The 16,465-nt window shown below is 41.7% G+C and overlaps 1 protein-coding gene across 3 annotated transcripts in view; it reads right to left on the reverse strand.

The window, feature by feature from the left end:
* LPIN1 (lipin 1) overlaps window positions 1-16,465 on the reverse strand; it is an 85,137-nt gene that overhangs the window by 34,750 nt on the left and 33,922 nt on the right. Inside the window, exons 1-6 of one of the 3 annotated variants that reach the window (XM_075049123.1) lie at window positions 15,682-15,901; window positions 6,047-6,247; window positions 4,618-4,713; window positions 3,018-3,352; window positions 2,523-2,642; window positions 1,262-1,369 (exon numbers count right to left, since the gene is read on the reverse strand). In XM_075049123.1, coding sequence (XP_074905224.1) covers window positions 1,262-1,369; window positions 2,523-2,642; window positions 3,018-3,352; window positions 4,618-4,713; window positions 6,047-6,238 — 851 coding nt within the window. In that variant the 5' untranslated portion in view covers window positions 6,239-6,247; window positions 15,682-15,901. Of the gene's footprint in view, window positions 1-1,261; window positions 1,370-2,522; window positions 2,643-3,017; window positions 3,353-4,617; window positions 4,714-6,046; window positions 6,248-15,681; window positions 15,902-16,465 lie in introns of those variants that run through there. The other 2 variants (XM_075049121.1, XM_075049122.1) reach the window with 2 other exon arrangements.

Raw genomic sequence — 16,465 nt, forward strand, 5'->3', positions numbered from 1 at the left:
TTATTTCACATAGAGGAAAACAGTTGCAGACGCAGAGGTGGCTTTACTTAGGCAAGTTACTACAAGCACTTTAGCTGTATATCTAGATTGCGGGACAGGTGAACTCCAGAGCAAAGTTCACGATGCCACCCAGAGCACATCACTGCTCATCCCAACCTGTGCACCTGCCTGCCCTTCCCATGAAAAACACCAAGGAGAACAGCCTTGAATGTCCCAGGATCTCACCTTCACTTGGTGTTGCAACATAGTCAGGTTAAAGAGGGCAGCCCTAGAAGCTGTGAAAACCTCAAGATTATCCATTTCGATACAGCCTTAGGCACCTAGTATGGCATCTATATTGAGATAAGCAATGAGCAATTTAGCCAGATTTACTACTCAAAGCTTCTCCAGTATTAATGGAGAATTGTAGAGGTCATATTCAGACACCTACTTTACGTTTTTTAACTGAGTTGCTGTGACTTCTCTCCACTGACTTAGTGGAGAGAAAGGGCCTGGCTGCAGAATCTTGAGACATCTCAAACTTAAGATATCATAAAAAGTCTTTGTATCCATTTTTAGCTCTGTAGAAAACAGTCCACAGTCAGAGCAAAGGCTTAAGTCTGGGTTTCCTAAACCTTAGACAAAATGCCTTTATCTGTTGTGTCATCTTTACTCTATAAGATGCTACCCCACTGCAATCCAACAGTACAGAAAGTCTTCCCCTCCCCCAAACCAAGGAAAAAGGAAGAGAAGTTCTCTTTTGGTACTGGGCTCCTCCCACTATAAGTTTTGCACTCCTTATAGCTCACTTACTCTCCTAGGCCTTTGTTTTGCTTTTACTTTTGCAACCTATGCACAAGCAAACAACTCAGGAAAACCATGGGATAAAAACATCATAAAATATACACTGACTGTAAAAAGCCACATGGAAATGTCAATCTTCAGAGGAATGTAAGCTTTCACTAGCTAAGTTCTTCCTTTTTTTTTTTTTATCATCTTAATCAACTTCAGTCTTAAACCAGGTTTTCATTGGCCTCATTTTATATTGGCCACCCTCATTCAACAGATGATTCATCAAGGTAACTTACCTCCAGTCAACGCCCACAAAGCAGCAAGCAGAGGAAGTGGTTTTCAATGTCACTTTCTTTCAAAGTGTCTGGGTTAGCAATAAGTGCAGTTATAAGTTCAACAAAGTTCACATACTATTAATGTGTTAGAAGTGTATTAATGTGCTAAAAGGATTAAAGAGCAGCCCAGAAAAGAGGGAGGACAACTGTTCTACCTGTCTGGAGAAGAAAAGTGAGAAGGTTGTTGAGGACAAGAGTTAGACAGGCCTCCATCTGCTGGAACAGTGAGAAGAGAGGATTGCCCTGTGCAATCTATAGGCTTACTGGACAGCACAGCATGTTGGTAGAAAGAAAAACAGGGTGTCATTATTCACAAGAGCTGATTAACATAAGCTTATTGTGCACTAGCTACATGAATGCTGAATTTACATCTAGAGTTTTCAATATCCAGAATACTGCAATCAAGAAACAAACAGAACATACAGTTCAAAAAGCCATCAAAGGGGCAGGGTATTGACATATGCTATCACCAGACTGGTGAAGCTAGTCGCATTAAGCTTTACAGTCAGCAGAGAAAGTTTCTTCCAGAATGCAATTCAAAACCTTTAAATTAAGCCCTTGCACTGAAATAATCTCCTTGCCCTCCCTTCCTCTGCCCCTCAACTACAGAGGCAGTATATTGAGATTAGACTACTTAGGATAAGGCCTTGTGAATATCACTGCAGTCCAACAGCCTGCATGGAGGATGTGGGGCACATGTGCACAGGAGCACACACACACAGAGACTTCATTGGAATTATAATGCAATACACATTAAGCGAAAAATTGACGTTTTTTGACAGCGTTCCACAGACAAAAGAAAGGAGGTCCAAACTGATCTGTTTTGACATCAAAGGTCTACACGGGCACACAAATACACACACAGGAAAAAGTAAGCAAATTACTGTATGTGTTCTTTTCATACAATAAATATTTCTATCTAATTGTGCAATTCAATAGATTACCTATGAAAGTGACACAAAAAAGCTCATATTCTCATTCATTACAAAAAAAAAAATCTTATTTTTATAAATCAACTCCAATTTTGCAAGTTCTTAAAAGAATTACACCCAAAGTACTAGAGATTTATATGCCTGCACTCACTGAAGTCCTTACAAGGTGCGTGCATCAGGCAAAGATTCAGATTTCACAAAAAGTTCATCCTCTCTACAGTATTTATATGCAGTGACATTAACAGATATATTCTTCAGAATTTGTGGACCTGCATTTGTATGCATGCATTTGCTGAATCAAGGACAAAGCTAACCTGAAGTTTTTGTACACTATCTGATTTCAACTATAGAAGGCATTCATCTAGTAGTCAACAGTGACCATGTTTGATACCAAAATTTTTAGTAAGACTCCATATAGCACTAGCATATAGGACATTAATGGAAAGAGGAAGATTACTTTGAACTGTACTAGCAGAAAAAGTACCTTTGAAGAGGTGACCATTCTCCATCTGAATGAGGATAAGATGCAGACTGAGAAAACGTAGAAACGGCAGGAGCCTTTGTGTCAGACACATCATCAACAAACACATCTGGAACAGGGATCCTGGATATAGGAAAAGACGTGACATTTAAAAACCATACTTGATTACTGAACTGTCATATACTTCAGGCAACAAAAAAAAAAACCCTACTGCAGAGAAGAATTACTATAACCTGAACTAAAAGGAGATAGAGAAATGTTATCTGATTCACACCTTCTAGTTCACAGCATGATGAAGGACTGTTCTCATGTTTTCAACGTCATTTTCATTATTTTTGTTACTAACATTCCCAATAGCTTTCTAGCCTAAAGCTTTTTCTTTAAGAAACATATTCATCAGCCATGCGAACTGACTTAGAAATTACTGTTAGAATGTATGGAATGGAACATTAACCCAGCAGTAGGTTTCCATTACATATCTCAATTCCACTGTGATACCTTAAATTGTCCAATGGTTCTTTTTCTTCCTCTGAGCTAATCTCTATAGGAAACATGTCTTCATCTTCTGATGTGTCTCCATTGTCTTCTCTTTTTAAGCTGTCTATTTTATGGGTAGACTTCCTCCTCTTTTTCCTCCTTTTTTTCACAGAGCTACAGACTGGTGATGTTTCAGTAGAAGGCTGGGATCCATAGGCTTGGACTGGTACTTGTGAGGATGCACTAGTGTCCAGGTTTCTTATCCTGTCTATGGAGTTCCTCTTCAGCTGAGCTTCCATTAAAGCAGTTCCCTCAGACAGAATGGGAGATGTAGAGAGATGATAAGGAATTACCTCCTGAGAAAGAAAAAATTCAAACCATGCAACATATTAGTTCTTCCACCGGTCATAAATCTGGTTCTAAAATCTATGCACGATTGCCAAAATCTAAGTCATTTATTCCTCAGAAAAGTAACAAAGATTAGACATCTGGATGCTCAGTATGATCCATACAATTTCCATACAGCATGTGGAAATTGTTCCATAGCTGTATCTCCTTAGACAAGCCAGGACAATATTCATAATAAAGAGGATCCTCTGAGTATCCAATATTGGCCAGGTTATGGCATGAGTCTCTATCCACCTGATGCTAGATACAGAGCAGAAACAAAATCCTAGTTTATAACCTGAACATTTTGTAAAATCCAGTCCTCCTTCACAACTCAGATGACAGATAGTAGTTAGATAAGTCAGCAGTTTATAACTAGGTCACACAAACATCCCCTTATTCAATCATATATATATACACATCTCTAGACACTCATGGAAGTATTTCTAGCAATTTTCAGTCACCAATAATTGTTACCACCCAGAAGATTTAAATATAAAGATCAGAAGATTTAAACAAAGATACAGAGATGATTAATGCACATGCACACAGCTCTCACCTGAAACTAGTAATATGGTATTCCATATAAGAATCTGAAAACTTATCCCACCCTGGACAGTGACAAAAATTATTTGGGATATCTGAAGAGAAATGCCTGTAAAAAGCTTTTCTTATGTTACATTATGCGTGAACTATTCAAAATTAGTGGGACCATAACTTACATAGGCTAGTATTTAATCACACAGCACAACAGCAGGCATTCTCATTTAAATATAATTCCACATGAATAATAGTTGCAAGATCACATCTTTGGTAAGTACCAGAATTACTGTGTGCACAGATGTTTACAGGGCATGTGCACTTTTACTGGCAGTCTGATGAGTGCATATGTTCAAAGTAGAGATTTCTACAAAAAACAGGTCCATGAACATATTAACATCTGTTGTACGCATCTTCGGAGCATGTGAACTCTGTGCATGTTATTTCCGTTCACTCACTGCCATGCACATAAACTATGATTTATTTTTCAGTTACATGATTACCTTCTTTACATTTTTCCAAATCTCAGCAACTCAAAACCCGAAGTAACTGCATAGTATGAACTTCCATAGCAGAAAATTGTCCAGAAACTTTCAAAACTATAAAATGGGTAAAGGTATATTTTTCAACAAAATTCCTAAACTCAAAACTGACTCTGAATTTTTAACAAAGTAGAATTAGTTTTGACTCTCACCTGATCATTATCCATCTCCTGCACAAAAAAGGCCTCTCCATTGTCTCCTAGTTTCATGTGCAAATCTACAGCCTCTCCATTAATTTCTATGTCAACCTGGAAGACAATAAATATATTCTCGTATGAAAAAAAAGTTATTTTAGGTACACAGTTCCTGTACAGCTATCCTACTGCTGTCACTGCGCAAATGCTTCTCAGGAAGTGTAGGAAACCTTATAATAAACATAAAATAGTAACTTCTCTGTTTCTCTCCTCACCCCTTCACAAGGCTGTCAATTGTCAAAAAGTTTTTCTAACTCGTCCAGCTCATTGCTCTCTTGCTCCTCTACTCGGGAAGGTTTATAGCCATTATATAAAGCCCTGAATCTTTTAAAATGTAATTCTGAATGCTTCACTCGCCACACAAATCTTTTTGCTCTTTTAATTCATAGCCTAATTTTGAATTGTGCAAGAAGTACTTCCACATGCAATTTCTTAATATACTGCCTTTCAAAGTCATTAAACAGACTTCTTTTTACACTACAAGAAGCACAAATAAGAAAAATTGGTTTACGTTCTCTACACAATTCATGTGTCTATGTCTTCTGCACATTTATCTCGCTGCTATACAGCCCCAACTATTTCCATTTCTTCTCAGGAAGATCTCTCTCTTTGCCTATACCCGTTCTTGCCACTGACTCCATTTTCACTGTATTTTTTTTTTGAGACTTGGGACAAGTCTACATTTATGTTATATTTCAGGATACAGTATACTATTGGCACAGTAACATTTTCAACTCTTATCCATTCTAAATATTGGAATTCCTTTCTGATTTATGTAAGAATTGAACAAAGTCCATGATGATGTTACAATTTTTCTGCTGAGCAATTATAGCTACACTAGAACCTAGACTGTATGTAGTTACAAATTATTTCCTCAAATAATCTGTCATGCGCTACTCACCAGCAACTTCACATCTGTTATCATATTGCCAGGTCACTCAGCCTGGTTACATTTATCTCAAAGTCCTCACTGCTTTTTCTAGCTTCAATTAACCTCAACGTTCTGTTAGCTAAAAATATTCCTTCATTATTATCTCCCTTTTTGTAACTATCATTGAACACGTTAAACAAAGGGGTCTTAATACACAGTCACTAATGAAATCTAGCATAGGCCCAAATTAGCACATTCCAAATTTTGCTTTATTGAAAATATATGTTACAACTGTCATGGCTTGTTCTGTTTTTATTATAGTCAATGTCTCACAAATTATGCTTTGAAATGCAAGAATCAGTAACAACCATTTTAATTGAAATTTACCTCAATCTGGGCACTTTATAAAGAGTGTCTAAAGAAAACCTTGACTAGTGTACCACAGAACATTCAGTAATTTTCATGCCATTAGAGTTAACCCACAGACAGAAATATCAAAATTGTCAATTTTCTTACCACTTTCTCCCTAGAGCGCAGAACTCCCATTTTCCCAAAGCGTACGTGGAAAGGGGAACACTGAAGATTTCCATCTGGCTGACGTACAACAATTATATCTATACATCCTGACAATGTGGCTGGGTTTAATCCCTTATAGAGCTCCTTCACAGTTACAAACACTTGCCCTGCTAACTGTCCAACATAATTCATGGTTTGGACCTGAAAGCAAAAGACAGAAAAATAAGATTTTGATCCCTGCTTTATAGACATTTGAGCAGTGGGATGTTCTCCTGTTTCACAAATTAACAACTTCACATAGACCTAATTTACTTACAGCTGATGCGTGTTTGTAAAGAGCTATTAAAAGATAAAAGCAAAAGAGATCTTCTAAGTAAGTCAGAGGATTGTAACAACTTTCAAAAGTTCATAAAATCAGTTGTGTTCAAAACCAGTCAGACTTTTAGACTCTGCAGCTCATAAATGTCTCCAATTATCTCTGAAGAGAAAAGCATTATTTCCAAAATAACATCTCCTCCTATCATTTATCATGCCCTCAACACCAAATATACTTTTCTCATGTATTCTGACAGGCTTTTAAGGGCAGAGCAAGTGAATGGTTTTAAGCAGATCTAATTTTCCACTACGCTGAAGTCAAAGACTATTTTCCTGCTTTACAAGGATTTCTCCCATTAAAAGATTATAATACGCACAATAGATATGCATTAAGGTTTGACAAGCCACCTTTAATAGAGAGCATCTGAACTTTAGAGTGCTTCCCAATGCAACTTTACTGTTCTTGGTTTAAAACAGCCTTTTAGTATCAGCAGGTTTATTAAAAATCAGGCATGTGTTGATGGTTGAAGTGATTGACTATTTCCTCTGCTCCTGTATTTAGTTTCCTGCTTCTACTCTCTTAATGCACATCCTGTTTATGACCCATTAATACACTTAGTCCCCTAGATGGGACAGCATGCACACTTGGACATACTTAAAAGTTCAAAAAGTTTTTTAAGGGCTCTCAAAATATGAATTAATTTAAGCAGACACCTTCCTGAACAGTACAGATTTTAAGGACTCCCAGTGTCTATTTTTTTCATTATTTTTCCAACATCTCTTGCAGATTTTAAGATACTGATTTTAGCAAAGTCTTTGTGCACTCAGTATAAAGCATACGCCTCACATACAAGTTCTTTGCTAGGCTGTACTACATCACCTGCACATCAATAAAAGAGACACTTGCAGGGTAGGCAATGCTAAAACTCCCATTGATGGTGATGAGGACAGCACTGAGCTCAGAGTTTGAGAGACAGCCACTGCACTGACCTACGCGGCATGTGTTAAACAGCATCATCTGCTACAATGGAGACTGTCAACTGTGTTCTTTCATAAACAACAAAAAGATGTAAGTGAAATGCTGTAGAAATAGCTCCAATTTTTCACTGTGATTTATACTTAAAAAAACTATTAAAAGAATACAGTGAAAGCATTACAGTAAAAAATTGGACAGTAGAAAATGCTATAATTAAGGCTGGTCTCTTTATTAATTAATTAGAACAGCTATGCATGATCACCTGCATTTTTTTCCAAAAGTCCCTTCACAAAGAAGCTTTGCTTTCTTCTCTGTTTCTATTGCAATACACAGGTATCAGGACACAAACCATGCTCTGAAGAAAGAATTATTTATGTTCTTTTGGGCTTTATGATAGTCATCACTACATTACCCGTGTAAAGCGATGATGGTCACCTCATCTGACAACTGGGGAGCTGAATCACAAAAAGATTAAGATTAAAACCAGGCACCAACTCTGGAAACCAAACAGACTTTTTTGAAGTATTTGGTATACAGGATGTTAACTAATAAAAGAACAATCCCTAAATACTATTTGGAGAAGCATTTCTGCACAGCCCTTAATTCAGGCACTAGCAAGTGCCACCTACTGAAAAGTCAACACATGAAAACTTCATGGCAGAAAGAGCAATTATATTCAGTTCTCCAGCATTCAAGTGGTATTAGCACTTGTGGGCTCCTATTCATTAGGAACACACCTTCCTGAATGCAAATCTGGTGGTAAGCTGTTTCATAGGAAACTGCACTTGAAACTCACGTCCCACTCTATGCTGTGTCACAGAACAACAGGTTGAACAGACCTCTAGAGGTCACCTGGTCCAAAAATCCACCCAAAGGAGGTCTAACTTGGACCAGGGTGCCCATGGCCTTGGTCCCATTGAGTTCTCAATGTCTTCAAGCATGGGGATTTCTCAGCCTCCCTGCACTCCTGTTCCTATGTTTGCCGGTCCTTACAGCAAAAATTTTCTTTCCAATATCTAACCTAAATTTCCCTTGTTGCAACTTGTGCCTGTTGTCTCTTGTCCTATCACTATGCACCTCTAAGATTCCAGCTCCATTTCCTCTATACCCCCCAACAGGTAACTGAATACCCTGAAGACTGAACAAAACCAGCTCTCCCAGCCTCTCCTTTTAAATCATAAACTCTTAGCCCCCTAATTATCTTGGTGGCCATCATCTGAACTCTTTAAAAAGCTGGCACCACACAGGCACAGACATAAGTTCAGAAGTGAGCCTCCAGGGTGACAGATGGAAGCAAACTTTTAAAATTATCCCTTTGCTTTGGAAAAATAGTTCAGTTTCTATTGGGGATTTTTCTAACTTAAAGCACAATAAGAAACACAATTCTTATTGAGCTATGATTAAATTTAAAGATGGCTACAACTAGAATCAAAGTTGTACAATATCATTCACCCCAGTTAATGCTTGGTCTGCTGTAGCAACAAAATTTCTAGGTGCAAAACAGCTGCAACTTCCTTGGGGAAGGAGTTGCTGGGACAGTACAAGTACACAGACCCCACTGTTCGGGAGAGTTACAGACAAACAATCCAAATATGAGGACTCACACATCCTCTTAACAAGTTACACCTGCAGGTCTCCTAAACTCCTACACAGAGACTTTTGCGACTATTCTTGTCCACAACAAATCTTAGCCACAGTGCCTGCCCTGTCTTAGGACACAGAGATTTTTATACTCATGAATTTAAAAAGTTAGACACCAGTCTCAAGCTCTGAGGCCAACTAACACAGCACAGCTTGCTTCCATACAGTGAAAATCCCTTATAACTTAAAAAGAAAGTGCCATATTCAAACTGTCAGCTGGTGATGGGCACTCCTTTCAAGCTGGGCTGAACCTGGCCAGTACAACAGAAGCACTGCAGGATTAAAAAACAGACTGGGAGACTAATCACATAAACCCTACTTCCTCAGGAAGCCAGACAAAAATAGGTTTATATTTCAAATGTAGGGAACAAAAGATGCTCTAGTTAAAATGGGGGAGAGTTCAGAAATTGGACTCTGATGGATGTAGGCCCTTTACCCTAACTTTTATACATGCCAACCAAAGCTGAGATTGTTTGGAGTCTGAGGTTTGTAAATTTATACTCTGAACTTAAAGTCAGTCCACGCTATGTCAGTACTCCAGGAAACCAACATTCCTCAAACCCCAGAGAGACTGCATGTGGTTTTGGAGCAACATTTTACTCTGGCTACTCCAAGAAGTCTTTCACTTACTAACCAGGCAGCAGCAACTTTAGCAGTAAACATGAGTTTACGTCATGGGTTAAACCCCCAGTGCCTGCGTATTAATTATACTGAATTTAGTAAAACTCTTGTTCTTATACCATGCTAGTGGACATAGCATAGAATATTTTTTGCTGCTGGGAAAATCTAGAATCCTTTTGCTCTAAGCTTGCAGCAAGTGAGAACAGTCTGTACTGCTTCTGTCAGGATTTTCAAATGGCTTGAGTTTTGTTCTTTGTCAGGAGATACTCCACAGCTCTACATTATGCATCTGTTATGAAATTAAAAGTATTTTCTAGTATAATTTTTAATGTCAATTTAACTAGCATTACCTGCCAGAAGGCTCAGAAAATTTCCAACTCTTTTGATAGTTAAAGACAGCGGTCATTTTTCAGAATTGATTATCTCATGGAAAACTAAGTGAAAAATAAATAGCTAGGTGTTCCCTTATTACTTAACTGATTTATTAACTTAGCAAAGATTGACCTAAAGAAGTTAATTCTTTAAAGCCCTGCTCTACTGGATGCCACAGCAAGATCAAATGCAATGTCATCTAGATAATCCACCTCTTTCATACATGTACACCAGACTATGTCCTAATTCCACTGAAAAAGCTAGTAATTGTACCCTTCATGGCCCACTTTTTACAGCCCAGCTCTTCCCCATACCATTTCATCTTTCTTTACCGTATTTTGTAAAATAAAATACTAAAAGCCATAGGAACTAAAGGCCTTTTTTCCTTTTGCAAGATCCAGTGTCTCCTCAGGTGCCACAACAAAATAACAACAGGTTAGATATCCACACACATCCAAAGTACTTAGGGATACAAGTGCTATTCAACATGCTCTAAAGATGGACAGTTTTTGAGGGGGAAAAAAAAAAAACCCACCACAAAAACATGATTTAGGTAGCATGCTGTATGGGTAATTAAAAACTGGAACACACTTCCACTGGAAGACTGGAAATCTCCAGTACAGAGAAATTGGAAGAGCAGGATAAATATTTGTTGGGACGGGTTTAGGACCAGGCAATTGTAATCTTTGGGACAGAGATTGTCACTGTGCCTATGTCCAAAGCAGTAAACCAAACCATATCACATCACAGACCTGACCATTACAATTTGGTCACCTATATTCAAATCTATTTAAATTACAAAATCTGCTTCTGGTACCTTTTAGGCATAAGCACTCTCCCAACAATACCCAGGCACAACTAATGAGATAAGATGGACTGGGGACTAGTCCCATGGCCAGTTAAGAAATAGTCACCTTTAAAGGTTAAGAGAGCTTTCTAGAATAGATGTGAACAGATGGTGCTAGCTGGTCTGGCCAACAAGAACAGACTTTGGCACCATTTTGTTCTCTAGCAGGGATGTAACATTTAGGTCCCTTTCAGCCCCTTTTCTCAGGTTCTACAGTTATGACTGCGCACTGGTTGTGTAGGCCATGAGAGTAAAATTTGCAGCAATGGTAAACATAACACAAACCAAATGCTTACCACAAAGAAAAATAATTGCTTACCACCTGCTGACCGATGCTCAGCCAGTTCCCAAGCAGTGGCCCCCAGCCATCATTCCCCCTGGTTTATATACTGGGCATGACGTCACATGGTATGGAATACGACTTTGGCCAGTTTGGGTCAGCTGCCCTGGCTGTGTCCCCTCCCAACTTCTTGTGCCCCTCCAGCCTTCTTGCTGGCTGGGCATGAGAAGCTGAAAAATCCTTGACTTAGTCTAAACACTACTCAGCAACAACTGAAAACATCAGTGTGTTATCAACATTCTTCTCATCCTAAATCCAAAACACAGCACTATACCAGCTACTAGGAAAGCAATTAACTCTATCCCAGCTGAAACCAGGACAATAAGCACAAAACAAGTCAGCTTTCCTAAGAACTTCTCCTTACAACTTGCGAAATTGTGAAAGGGAGCAAAAAATTGATGGGTCAGTGTTCAGTTCAAATAAATCGCTGCAGCTCTGCTGCTGACACTGAAACTACGACAATTTTACAGACCTGATCCATCTGGTCCCCTGATCTGCCCTTGGCTTCTGTTTAGAAGACACAAAGCTTGAGAGAGACCAGACTATAATTAGGAATCAGACTGTGGCACCTTCAAGAGAATTATTCCTCATTTACAAAAAAGTAAATGACAATATTTCAAAGACTCCTAAGTAAGTGCTTACTGCCACTTTTTTATTACATATCAAACATTTATTTTCTTGACTCTGAAGCAATTCAGTTTTGTTTGCAGCATTGAACACCAGCTCCCTCTACAGAAATTAATGGAATTTTACTATCGACATATATTTTACCATGAAAAACAGTATCAGAAGTCACGTTCTAAAAAAAGTGATAAAAAACGTAGGGGAGAGAAGGAAGTACTTCAGATGAAGATTCCCTAGATGGATTTCTTCAAAATTAAGCTTAGCCCTTCATGTCTGTACCACAACCATAGTAATGATGACTTAACTACAGAAGCTCATAATAACTAGCATTCTATAATTTTTCAAAGAGGTACTTCTGTTTATTAGTAAATTGTCAACACATTGTAAAGCCACTAATGTCGTGTGACCACCACATTCAAACCTCTTAATATTTTAACTCACTTTGGGTTAGAAACCGAAAATCATTAATCATTAAGAACTTTTGAAAGCCTTTTTCTTAACTATTTGTTAGCTCCTACATCAATCCAACCCAAGGTCACTGTCATGAATTCCCATCCCATTTTCTTGAGTAAGTTCCCAGCCAAAACCCCGAAGTTATGCATTTCTCACAGCAAAAATCACATCCTGGATTTACTTTCTCTAGAGGACCAGTGAAGGCACTGCACAGGACTTGAGAACTCAGTTTAGGTCCCTGCTTTCCTATAAGATTCCAACACTGTCTTGGGCAAGTTACAAAGGCTTAGATCTTACAGGGTGTTTAACTTCCATTGGTTTCAAGCAAGGTCTATCACTGTGGCTATATCTCAACTCCGGCATGCCAAGCTCATCAGAGTGAGACATAGACAAGCACTCTCCTTGCATATTCTTTTTCCGGGGAAAGGAAACCTGGATGCATGACCTGGAAGGGAGCCATAAGCAGCCATGACCCTGATTTGGACAAGTTGTTGAGGGGGAACTCCAGAGCACTCTGCTGAGCAGCATGATTCTGGTTGTTCTGTAAATAGGAGAGCAAACTCTGTCCAAACCTGATGATGTGCACATTTCTTCCAGACATCCCCATAGTCACAGAGCACATTCCTGCAGGTGATTTGACAATACATCTGGTCAATCAGGACACAGGTGCAATTCACATGTACATCCCAAACCAAAAAGCAACATGCAGCACGTGGCTGGCTCTACACCAGAATAAGAGCATTATGCTTCCTGCCAGCCAAATCTCCAGAAATATTTTAGGGTTGGGATTATTCTGGGCTTAGTCCTATTAGGAACTATTTGACTCCTATTCCAAGTTAGCCAAGGCCAGTGCCAAAAACTGTGTCTTCTTATAATGGCCAGAGAGTCAAAAGGATCAAATGTCAAACTTATCTTCCAAGCTGCCAGTCCCTCCCAGAACCCACCCATTCACTCACGCTCACTCCGGACTTTGACTGCGAGATGACTATTCACTTGGTTCTGGCATTGCACTTTCTTTCAAATAGTCAAAACATTACCTGGTCCAATACTTCACAAAGTCCCTATAAAAGACGGAATATTTTCCTGAGAGCAGCTGAAATAAAAAATTCAAATTGAAGACTCAAATCTTGCCCGTAATGAACCCTCATGTTCAAGCAAAGGGAGGACTGGCCTATAGTACCAGAGTCAGGGCTGGCACTCAAGTGTCCAAGAGAATTACTTCACGGCCAGTTGAAGTGCACAACCATGGTCCCCACACCAACCTCCCAAATTCCCAGCTCTCCCAAATTTTGCCCTGGTGTCAGCACTGAAAACTAACACCACTAAAGCCACACAAAAATAATTTCCAGATGGATCAGTGGGATGATCTGACTCACCACATACCCATACAACTGCTAGTATCAACTAAAGAGAGAAGCTGAGAAAGAGCGTGTGGTAGGTAGTACCAGGGACACCTCTTTTGGCATTTCAGGCAATCTTGAAATCATATCTCAAGACTTGTCTCCTCCTTTCCCAGAGATCTCCTGGGAGACCTTCCACATCTCCCTTCATCTCTCTGTGCCTCGGCTTCCCAACTGTACAGTGCTTCCCTCCTCACTTCCCAACTATACAGTGCTTCCCTCCTCACAGAGGCACTTTGAGGGAACGTACACAAGGGCTGACACCGCTTTGGACCAACACTGCATAAACAGGATCAAACTTTACAACAAATTGGAAAGTACAAACTGATGCCTGAAACCAAGAACTTTTGAAATAACTGGAGAATATATAGTGGTGTATACACGGCATGTACTGTGCTGCCCTGTGTTACTGTTCTGATGTCAGAGGAGGAACATAAAAGCACAGCACTAGCTCTACTGTGTACTGATACCTCACGTAACTTGGTGTCCTTTCTTTCAGTGGGAGAGGAAAACAAATTTGTTCGGCTATAACTTCACATTTTCTGCAACTTCAGAGTTTAAAGTAAGCTCTTACTGTATTTTGACTGTTTTCGATGATTGCTGTGTGTATGCGTGTTCACAGATAAACAAATGTGTGTACCTGCACATCCTCAGGTATGGAAAAAGGCCAAAGACTAAAACTTGCCCAACTCCCTTACAAACAGATCACACTAAATCAGGTAAATAGATTCTATCGGGTAGTCTGTATTCCACATTAGTGAACTGGAGCTATCAGAAAAGCAGAAAGTATCTAAAACCATTAGAAGTTATTTTCATGGCTTTATGCCTAAAATCATAACATAATTATGTTGAGTCTTTCCCATCTCGTCTCCTTCACTGCCTCCCCACTTTTTCTCCAGTTCTCTTCATGGAATTAAGCTCATTTTACTGTAATAGGAGCACATCCATCTGACTTCTAACTGGGTACACTAATGACAACAAAACCTCATCTATGTACACTAAACATTTGCCTGTATTTGTTTCCTAAGACAGCAGAGACACAGATAAAGCCACACAGAAAATAAAATAAACAAACCACCCCAAAATGCTCTCCAGATGGTGAGCCAAATCAGAAGTCAATTGATTATTGAACTTCATGACTTTACATGTGAAAGGAAAAATGATCTGCTAGTTAGTCTGCAACATCAATGCTGAGATCTTGTTATTATTACAGGCCTTTACACAATTCCTCTTTTTGACAGAGATAACAAAAATATTGCACAGTTTTGTCTCCTCCCCACTCTCCACAAGATACATTCTCTTTTACTTTCTCTTCTTGAAGGCAGAGGAGATACACTAAGCAATAGAAAAACTAAGAGCTGTTAGGCGGGGGACTCACATAAAAGAACCCCGAAATATCTGAAAGTTTAGTTTCATATGTAGTAATTGCCGTACTGCCAGCCAGGCTCTGCTATGCCATTAAATCCCTCTGGCCTGTTACCGCTCTCATTATTCCATCTCAGGGAAAGTATTAGCAAAGCAGTGGTACCAATGCATCGATTTGCATCAGCGGTTGCCAGCCATAGGGAGGCAAGATACCACCTCTAACGGAGAAGGGGAAGCAGCGCAGAGGGGGGCACTGCACTCCGCAGGCTCACACAGCTCGGCAGGAGCAGGGACCCCAAACCGACACCTCCCCGCAGCTGCCCAGCGCGGGGGACCTCCCTCTGAAGGTGAAGCAGGAAAGCACCAGATTTCCCCATCCATCCCCTCTAACCCCGTGCACAAAGCGCCGCCAACCCCAGACGAACCCAACAGCTCCGCTGCTCGCTGTCACTCCCACGAACCAGGTTCCTCGGCGAGGAAAAAGCAGGTGCTGCGGGCAGCCGCCCGGAGCCCCGCCAGGACCGGCGGGATGCCCAGGCCGGAGGGACCCGCTGCCTCCAAGGCTCGGCGGGGCAAGCCTGGCCTGGCCTGGCCTTCCCTTCCCAGCCCGGCCCAGCGCCGGGCAGCAGCGCTCCCCCTCCTCCCGCCCCCGCAGCGGCCGCCCCGAGTCCCAGCACCCACCTCCGCCGCCTCCCGCAGGCTCCGCTCGCCGCCGCCGCCTTTGTGCCCGCCGCGGCCACGGCGACGCACCCGGCCGCCCGGCGGTGCCGCCCCGGAGGAGGGACCGCAGCGCCCGGGGAAGGCGGGGCGGGGCGGGCGGGGAGAGCGGCCACAGCGGCCACGGGCCGGCCCTGGAGTTCTCCCTGCCTGACCCGCCTCCCGCCGGGGCACGGCGGCGGCGCACCGCACAGCCGGCGGAGCGGGGCGCTGCAGCTCCCCGCGGCCAGGACAGGCCGGCCTCCGCCTGCCTGCTGCCTGCCTGCCTGCCTACCGACCGCCGGGGGGGCCGGGCAGCGCCGCCGCCGCCCCCCGCATCAGCGGGGCCGATAGCCGGGTGATCGAACGGCCGGCCGGCCGGGCCCCGGGGGCGGAGCGGCGGCGGTTGGTCGCCGCGGCCTTGCGGCGCTGAGTCAGCGCGGGGAGGCGGCGCGCTGAGGTGATCCCGCGGCCGGCGGGCGGGCGGCCGCCGCGCCTCTCACGGGTCCCCCCCGGAGAGCGGCGGGGGCAGTCTGGCCGCCCGCTGCTGTGCTTTGGCCGGCTCGGGGTAGTGGTTTTTGTTCGCTCGTTTAAACCATTACTTCAAGCTTGAAATGGTAATCGCAGAAGTACCTTCTGGTTTTTACCAGCTCATTTCAGCTGAAAGGCAAATGCTCTCAACAAAGAAGGCATCTGTAGTCAGGTTTGTACACGGGAAAACCAGAGCGCAGGAACGGGAATCGTTCAGCCCAGACCGATGGGCAGGTCC

Source organism: Buteo buteo, chromosome 17, assembly GCF_964188355.1.
Source record: "Buteo buteo chromosome 17, bButBut1.hap1.1, whole genome shotgun sequence".
NCBI classification, from domain to species: domain Eukaryota; kingdom Metazoa; phylum Chordata; class Aves; order Accipitriformes; family Accipitridae; genus Buteo; species Buteo buteo.